This window comes from Apium graveolens, chromosome 9 (genome assembly GCF_009905375.1).
Source record: "Apium graveolens cultivar Ventura chromosome 9, ASM990537v1, whole genome shotgun sequence".
Taxonomy (NCBI): domain Eukaryota; kingdom Viridiplantae; phylum Streptophyta; class Magnoliopsida; order Apiales; family Apiaceae; genus Apium; species Apium graveolens.
The window spans coordinates 82,560,887-82,570,798 of NC_133655.1; the positions used below are offsets into that span (position 1 = coordinate 82,560,887).

General features: G+C 36.2%; 1 protein-coding gene across 1 annotated transcript; it reads right to left on the bottom strand.

Moving 5' to 3' along the window:
- Positions 1–358: 358 nt before the first annotated feature.
- On the bottom strand, positions 359–2,263 carry LOC141685364 (uncharacterized). Its single transcript, XM_074490469.1, has one exon. The coding sequence runs from the start codon at positions 2,261–2,263 to the stop codon at positions 359–361; it is 1,905 nt and encodes a 634-aa protein (XP_074346570.1).
- Between the last annotated feature and the right edge of the window lie 7,649 nt (positions 2,264–9,912).

A 9,912-nucleotide genomic window follows, 5' to 3' on the forward strand; every position in this document is an offset into this window, starting at 1 on the left:
TGCGTACGTAACTCTTCAACACCTTATTAAACCTCTCAAATGCATACATCCATCTATAAAATACCGGCCCACATAACCGTAATTCCCGAACCAAGTGCACTATGAGATGTATCATTATATCAAAAAATGATGCAGGAAAGATTTTTTCCAACTCACACAAAGTTACTATTACATCTGATTGCAATTTATCTAGTTTCGATACGTCTACAACTTTGCTGCACAAAGCATTAAAAAAGAAACACAACCTAATTATGGTGACCCTGACTTTTTTTGGAAGTACCGCACGAATTGCAATAGGAAGCAGTTGTTAGAGTAAGATGTGGCAGTCGTGGGACTTCATCCCAAACATCTTTAATTCTTATATGGAAACACTGTTTTTAATGTTCGACGCGTGTCCATAAGGAAGTTTCATGTGCATTAACGATGACAACATTTTCTTTTTTTCTGCCTTGGACAAATTAAAAATCGAAGGGGGTAAGTAGGTTTTTCTTTCTCCTTTTTGTGGAGCTAGATCAGCCTTAACCCCCATGCCAATCATGTCAAGATGAGAAGCTTCACTATCTTTAGACTTAGATTTCATATTTAGTAGTGTGCCGATCAAGCTATCACACACATTCTTCTCGACGTGCATGCCATCTAAACAATGACGGACATGGTGAAACTTCCAATATTCTAATTCGAAAAAAACTGACTTTTTCTTCCATGGACAATTAACCTTCTTTGACTTCCTTGCTTCCTTCCCAAACTGAAATTTAATTTTATCTTGCTGCAATAAAACCTCTTCTCCAGACAGAGGTTGACGTGCCTGCCCTAATTCTTGTTGTCCATTAAAAGCGGCCTTTTGCTTCCTATATGGATGATTCCTAGCCAAGTAACGCCGATGGCCTTGGTAACACATCTTCCTGCTATGGCTTAAATACTTGGCAACTGTATCATCAGCATATACTGGACAACACATATAACCTTTATTAATGCATCCGGACAGATTTCCATATGCAGGAAAGTCATTTATTGTCCACAATAAAATTGCTTTTAAAGTGAAATATGACTTGGTGTATGCATCATAAACATTTGGTTCACCTTCTTCCCACAACTTCTTTAAATCATCGATTAAAGGCTGTAAATATACGTCAACATCATTGGCAGGCTCATGTGGACCAGAAACTAAAATTGTTAGCATCATAAATTTCCTCTTTATACATAACCACAGTGGAAGATTATAAGTCACTAATACTATTGGCCAACAAGAGTATCTATTGGTTAGACCGTTAGTATGTGGGTTTATACCATCTGCAGACAACGCCAAACGAATATTTCGTGCATCACTACCGAAGGCAGGCCACCTATAGTTGATATTTCTCCAAGAAGGAGAGTCGGCTGGATGCCGCATCTTTTCGTCTTCTATTCGCTGCTTTGAGTGCCAGGTCATTAGTTCAGATGTAGAAGGAGATTTAAACATCCGTTTGAATCTCGGTATAATTGGAAAATACCACATTACTTTAGCAGGAATATTAATCCTTATTTTACCATCCTTTCCTAACTTCCAGCGAGATAAACGACACTTAGGACACTCGGAAGCATCAACATTTACCCCCCAATACAGTATGCAATTGTTTGGACATGAGTGATATTTTATGTATTCTAGGCCCAAGTCGGATAAGGTTTTCTTGGCTTCATATGCATTAGGTGGCATCACATTGTCCTTAGGAAGGAGAGAGCCAACGGTAGACAGCAAATCGTTAAAGGCACTATCACTAATTCCGAACTTAGCTTTCCAATTGTGCAATTTTAGCATCAACTCCAACTTGGTACATTCACTACCCTCATACAAAGGCTGTTCAGCATCAGCCATAAATCTCCTAAACTGATACGACTCATTATTGTACTCACTCGAATTATATGCAGCATCACAAACATTGACTGTTTCTGATGCAAGGCCAGGGGAAGGTATCGGTGCACGAGCAGACGTAAGTGCAGGGGCAGGCGTAGATGCAGGGGTCAGAGCATTTCTATTAACTGATGACCTACTTGCAGACCCTTGTGTATGCCAAATCCAATCAAGGTACCCCAGACTAAAACCATTTTCATATAAATGTCCCCTGATAATCTTAACTACAAATTTTTTGAAGTTAGCACATCTTTTACAGGGGCAGGGGATTCTTTTAGGATCACTAGCATTTTCCTCGGCAAATATCAAAAACTCTTCAACCCCGATTTTATAGTCAAGTGTGTCCCTATCTTTGAAAATCCAAGATTTGTCCATGTTATTCTCAAACTACCTGATTGTCAAATAACATATTAATTTACTATATACTATAGTACATTTACTACCTAGTTTAATCAATATAAAATTCCTATATTCACTCATAAACCATGCTATTTACAACGACAAGCCCCAAACACAAATATATTTACAAACAACACAAACACAAATATATACAAACACTTGTTATTTCATGTAAATCCGTATTTTAACTACACATACAACTACACATGCAACAACTACACATTTCAATTTCACATGCATACATACAACTACACAAATATATACATGCAGCCCAAACATATATAACTAGATATATAAAGAAGAATATACCTAACCAAGCAAGCTCCAAAATCCCAAAAAACACAGCAACAAACTCCAAGACCAAAATCCAACTTAATTAGCTCCGAGATTTAAGCTTTAATAAACCCTTAGCTACAAGATTTAGCTCCAAGAAACTCTACTCCTCACCTTAAACTTCAATGAACACACTTAACTCCTTAATCTTCGAATCTGTCACAAAAATTGAAACAAATGAGTTCTAGGTTTAGAAAGTTGAAGAAATTGAGAGGTTTAATTGGAGATTCAAGGTCTAATCGGAAAGGGGGAAAGACAGTAAGCATACATTTGAGAGTTCTAGGTTTAGCAGTCGAGAGAGAAATGGGGGATGAGTGAATGAGTTTTTGTTTTTGTGGAGATTGTAATTTTTTGTTTTTGTTTTGATTTTGATTTATTTTTAATTTTATGTTATAATGTTATTAAAGTGGGGAAATATACTAAGGGGGGGGGGAATTTGGCTAAGGGCAGGGAGCAAAAGGGAGAAGCAGCGGGCTCTAATTTTTTAAAATTGAGCTTAGACATCGGTTATTATGTCAACCGATGTTAAAAAGAAATTGGACATCGGTTTATATGTTAACTGATGTGACGTAGCTTTTAAAAGAACAACTTAGACATCACTTTACTCAAAAGCTGATGTAAACATACCAAAAAGACATCACTTTTTTTATGTGATGTAAAAAAGTCTTTTAACATCAGTGACTTTTCTGACTGATGTCTAATGTGCGATGTCTAATGCTGATTTTCTAGTAGTGTTCACAGAGTTCTCAATGAAGTTTACTCTACTCTGGTAACCATCTTTTCCTCAATCAAGAAAAACTTTGGATTCAACATAGTTGCCAAGAAAATGGTGCTAAATAATATTGAGAAAATAAGAAATAGCTGGAGAGGACCAAATGAATTTCCAAGAGTATTGACAATTCCTAACACTGGAGATAGGGTGCATTTGAGACCTTACTGGATGATGGAGTTCAAAGATGCAAAGGGCATCAGGTTGGTTAATTATAAATATCAGATGCCTTGTAATCTTGCATAAATAAAATGGAGTTAACTGTCAAGAAAACAGTCTCAACGGATGTTTCATAAATTTTCAACAGATGATCAACTAAAGCTTCAACGGATGATCAACTAAAGCTTCAACGGATGATCAGCCAAAGTTTCAACGGATGATCAACCACAGTTTCAACCGATGATTCAATGGAGCTTCAATGGATGTTCAAATTTAAAAGAGCAATTGACAGTGACTTGACAGTCAAATGTGTTGATTGTATGCAAATGGAATATGGCAGCCTATTTGCAGGGTTTAGAGAATAAAGAAGCATTTCCATTTCATGCTAAACAGAAGATTTTCAGAGATGCTGGATTGAAAAATGATGTAGCATGAAATTAGACTTGAAATATTTTGTCTTACTTACTTGTCTTTTTATCATGTTACTTGGTGATATATAAACCAAGAGTAGCAAGTTGAATTGCAACCAAGTTAGTAAGCATTTACAAGAGAAATAGATAAGGCAAAATCTATAAAGAATTACTCTGTTCTTGTTGTTCAACTTGTAAGCAACTGTGTACAATTTTGTAACACAAAGTTCTCTACTTAATATATATATCTCTGGTGGAAAAGTTCAATTCACCAGAAAGTTTTTAAGTACTTGTATTTAAATACTTTTTGTTTTGATTTCTACACTACTTTCATTCTGCACCATTGCTAAATCAAACACAGTTATTTATTTATAGAAGAACTGTTCTTAAAATAAAAAAAGCCAGAATTCCATTCAAACCCCCCCCCTTCTGTAATTCTTGTTTAGATTTTTTTGGGAATAACATAAAATAATAAATATGACCCCTTGCATGCAACTGGATCGATCACAGGTTATAGTATGGAACATGCACTACTACAAACCAAATGTTATTACAACCCATAAGTCTATTTAGTTTTAAAATTATTCAGATTTTATTTCAAACCTCTAGACTAGACAAGCATCCTAAAATAGTCTACCTGGAAAACACACCAAACTATTTACAAGCACACGACTCCTGATTAAACCGGGAACTCAGGCCTGCTCTGACCTAGCTGAAAGATCAGAATAATAAACAAGTATAAGCAAAAGAAATGCTCAGCAAGCAGTATATAGCTTATGAAAACAACAAAAACAATATAACCTAAAAATAAAACCAAACAACAATACATGAACAATATCAAATGCTAATATGAGCTTTGATGTTAAACAACACTTTTATATATTTTGGATTGGAATCCTCGAACGACGGTGTGTTGCCGCAGGTGATCAACTGCGCAGCAACACCGGTATGCCAAAGCATATCCAACTAAACAAAAGGGTACCAAAGGCACATATTGGCCTAGCAAGGTGTAATAACTCGAATTTTTGAGACCCTGTAAAACGTTTAATGAATAGTAACCCTGACAGACGGAGAAAAATTTTTAACCCACACTATGTAGTGCATGAGAAAATGAGTTTCGGAGTTGATATTATGATTATACGTACCAAATGAGTGTATGTAAATGCTATTAGTTTTAGAAGAAAATGAACTTTGAAAAATGACCATATTTACGAATCATCGAGGATTACGGGAATCATAATATAATTACGAATTTAAAACCCTACAGATTTATATCCAAGTATGATAATTCAAAACATAAGGAATAAATACGAGAGTAATTACGTCGCGAACCATTTACGAGGAAGTATTACGAAAATGTTTAAGCGACCGAGTGAACGCGTAAACGATTAAATAAATGTAACCCACTAACTAACCATGGTAGAAAAGTAACCATGGTTACTTTATCAAATAGTGAGCTAAAGTGTAGGATAATCAACCAAGGCTATCAAATAGTAAGATAAAGAGCTAAACAAGTGGCTTAGCTTGTAATCTACCAATGCTAGCTAGATTTGTCTCCAAGATTGGCAACAAAGATCAAATCCTGGGATAGATACTAAGGAATAACAATCAAATAAAAAGATATCACAAGCCTCATTTCCAAGAAGCAACCAAGGAAGCATCACCAAAAACTCTCTCTTTCTCTCCCAACCTCATCCATTCGCCCCTTCACCCTAAAACAAAGAAATCAAAATCAAAACTTCAAGATCTAGCCATGGATAAATCCTCCCATTAATTCTCAAGCTTCCTACCAACCAAAATAAGGTAAGATAAATCTTTGAGCTCTTTTTATCAAGGTTTGATGGGTGAAATAAAATTAAGAAAGTTGATAATGAATAGTGTGAATAGTAACTCTTCTTTGGTTTCTTGATTTTAATGGTTGTTTTAGGTTCCAAAAACTATACTAAGCACTCCCAAGACTTCACTATCATCAAGAACACATCTCAAGCTCTCAAGAAAGGTATAAATCTTTGACCCTACCTTATTTAAGATTTAAGTTCAAGATCCTTTTAGTATATAGTTGTAAACCTAGTTTTGGTGAGAGTATTGTTGTAATCTTTATGTTTAGCTAAGTAGATTTAAGGTTGATTGTTGTTGCCTCAAGAACATGATGTTCTTGAGAGGATTTAGTGTGGTGATGATGATATGTTGATTATTGATGGTAGTATAAAGATTTAAGGCATAAACGAAACTCCGATCATAACCGTAATCTCGTTAAAACGAACAAAACATAACTTTAAGTTTCTGCAGAAAGTCCTGAAGATGTAAATTATAGTTTCTTGAAAAATAACCCTTGATTATGATAGAAAATGTTATAAGGATTGTTTGGGCGCTTGAATCTTGATTCCGATTTACGGATCAAAAGTTATGGCCGTTTTACTAAAAGTGATTTACGCGACAAAAACTGCTACAAATTACGAACTTTGAAAATATAAAGGATTGACTTAAGAATGTTCATAAATCATGAAATTTTTACAGAGAGTAGTATATTGAGTTTCCTGACTGCCATAAAAATTTCAAGTGAAATTAATGATTTTCAATTTTATAAAAATATCGGAGCCGAGACCGCGCGATTAGAAACCGTAGAATCCATAAGCGGAGCCGACGACGAAAATGAAAATGAACTTAAGATACTTTGAAAAAGGAAGCGACCATGATGTGAATAAGGACTTAAAAGAATAATAAGGGTAATATAAGTTGAGAGGGTACATAATAATTAGCGCATGAGTGCGGATAGCCGTAAATTAGAACGGGACCTAACAAAACGAATTATGTTTATGATTATAGATTTCCGAGCGGAACCTAGAGCATCCTCCACCTTGAGATACCCAGGAAAGTTTACGAACCCAACTCTATTTACTGTTGTGTTGTGAAAGGATTGTTTTCTTATCATTGCATAAATACCATACTTGTCATGATACGTAGTAATTAAACTTTTCACATAATATAGCGATGTTGTACGATAAGTAAGTATCGTAGAATGTTTAATTCCGCTTTAAGAATGACGTATAAGTATAAGACCGTGAGTCGGTCAGGATTTTAAGAAAAAAACCCGGTGATCATCCCAGTGATATTATAGGGTGATTAAAAGTCCATAGTAGTACGGTTTAAAAGGACTCAACGTCCACTTACAAAATACTAAACACCTCAAACTTTTATTAAAACAATTTGTAAAGATCACATTCCTTCAACTATACTTTATCATTCGAATAATAAATATCTATTTACTATTCATTTATTATGGGAGAAGTATTCTCTAGTGAATATTTATTTCAGACTCGATTAAATATTAAAGATTATTAAATTACTTAAACATAAATTAGTTGAGGAATATTATTTCAAATATTCTTTTAAATGTATAATTATTTGAGGTTTAATTATTCAACGATTAATATTTGACTATTAAGCAATAGTTATTTAATGGTTTAATTATGATTTAAAAATAATATAACCTGATTTAAAATACTTTCTGATTTTTAGAAAATCATTCGAATAATTTCAGATCGTCGGAGAATATTATCTCGACTTATTTTAAATATTTGGATTATAGTTTCAAAAGAGACTCCCCCTTATATAACAAATATGTTGACAACGGTCAACTCACATCCCTAAAACTGAAAATTCTCATAAGTATATATATACGTACAAATCAAAGTGTACCTATCAACAAGCAATATGCTTGGGGAACAATATAAGTTCCAGATTGATGATGAGATTCTTACAAGGACAAGGAGGGGTAGACTCCAGTACTCCGTGGACTGGGGAGACTACCAATTTAATACCACATGAGAAGGTATCTTATATACTGATGAACATGTGGAGTATGCGTAACTGAGAGGGATGGACGCAAAACCGTGTCTTGAGAGGGATAGACACGAAGTGTGTACCTGAGAGGGACGGACACAGAAAAGGCCCAAATGTGGCCAGGGTGATAACCAATAATAAAAGGGAATCGTCCATCTACATGAAGAAAAGGTTACTATTTCCATAGTACGACTGATCATCATATACGATGGCTCCGGTGAATGTCCTATTTTTCCAATTGGAATTATGATGCAATACCGTAACCCAAGCCTAGGTGCTGGGTTTACTATTAAGGTATTCGCAGGATAATAAAATCCACTAAAGAATTGTTTTTATAAGAATGTGTGTATCACCAAGGAAAACTAGTTTTGAATAAAACATAATTATCATATATGATGTTTTACGTGAGTTATCATACAGTCATTTTCATACTGTACATTTTTATGTCGGGCATTGTAGCTCACACTTGTTTTCTTAAATTGACACAACACAACAGTGAATCAAGATGCCTACCATGAGAACCACATCCAGGAAAGGGGTAGGAAATGGCCAGCTGTTCCGTAGGTTGTTTGGTATTGTACCACAGGTAGTCCGAATAAGCTGGATTGGTTTTTAGATTTTTTTAGTTCGGCTTATTTATAAGTATGACTTATGTAAGATAATAAATAAGAAATGTATATTTGGCCGACGGACTAGCCTTACTTAAAGGTTATTCCCCGATAAGACTTAATTATTTTTGGGTTGTAAAAATTATCACTTTGTGGTTGATCTACTCTAGTAATGAATGGTTCATTTCCAAGACAATAACTTGTAAGTTTGTGTGTGTGATAAGTGTGGGGTCTTAAAGTGTGAGTATTTATATATTGTGATGCGAGGTATGTGGTTTATAGTGATTGAGATGGCGTGGCCTCTGAGATCCCTGACCCCGGTTTGGGGCGCCATAGAAATGGTATGAGAGCCTTAGGTTATCAAATCTTGGAAATGATAGGATATAAAATACATAGACATAGGAATAATAAAATAATCAATTAGAGCTCAAGTCGAGTTCATCGTCGGGCTACACGGGTAGTCTTGACAGTCCGACTCTAACTTAGTAACACCTTGCCTATTATGACAGGTACCAGTGGAGCCTATGAGGGAGGTTGACCTGTTGATGATGCTATAGTCCCTGAGCGTGATCCTACTCCCGAGCCGGAGGACCCACCTATTGATGACTCAGACGATGATCCTACTGAGGATGCCCCGGAGGAGGAGACTGACCTTCCTGTCCCCATAGCTGATGACGTTGAGATGCCCCAAGGAGATGACTTAGGTTGGAGGGATGTAAAGATGTACCCTCTCCCGACTATTCACTCTCCTACACCACACCCAGAGATACAGAGCCCTTTACCCTATACTGATGATAATGAGGAGGATGGGATGGATGCACAGATCTATGAGGCTTATGACATATCCTCTAGCGACCCAGACTCACCTCTACCACCACCGGCGACCATGCATGTAGCTGTACATGACTGGATGGTGGCTCAGCTTAACGCTAAGATCACTATGGCATCTGCCCGCATTGTGGAGTTACGCCAGGCACTGACAGCTGAGAGAGCCATCAGACTAGGATACCCAGGGGACTTTAGAGCTGCTTCCCTAGCCATATCCCGTTGAGAGATTGATGAGATCGAGCTCCGTACCCGGGTTCAGATGAGGATGATGGCGGTTGGAGGATACATCCCAGTAGTTGATGCACATCTGATGTTGGCAGGTTCGATGAGGACGGTGTGTGACCTCACGCGCAGTGACAGTGACTGAGGGACTAGTGACTATTTATGGACCTTGAAGAAGGCTGGGTGACTTGTCACCAATTTTGATAGGATAGCTAGTAGTAGATAGCGTTCCTAGCCCTTCAGGGTACACGACTTATGTATTTGCATTTCAGTAGTCAGGACAAGTAATGATGTAGTATAATCAAGCCATGTATGAACTCGGTTAGTTGTTTTATCCCCAAGATATAATTGGGAGACCCTATGGTATATATCTAGCAGTTATTAAGAAATTGATTTCCATAATATTGTACTTGATAAAAATATGCTAGATAATAGATGACATGCTTACATATG

What these genes read in the sequence shown, in the direction of transcription:
- LOC141685364 (XM_074490469.1), bottom strand. Translation starts at nt 2,263, where the DNA reads ATGGACAAATCTTGGATTTTCAAAGATAGGGACACACTTGACTATAAA.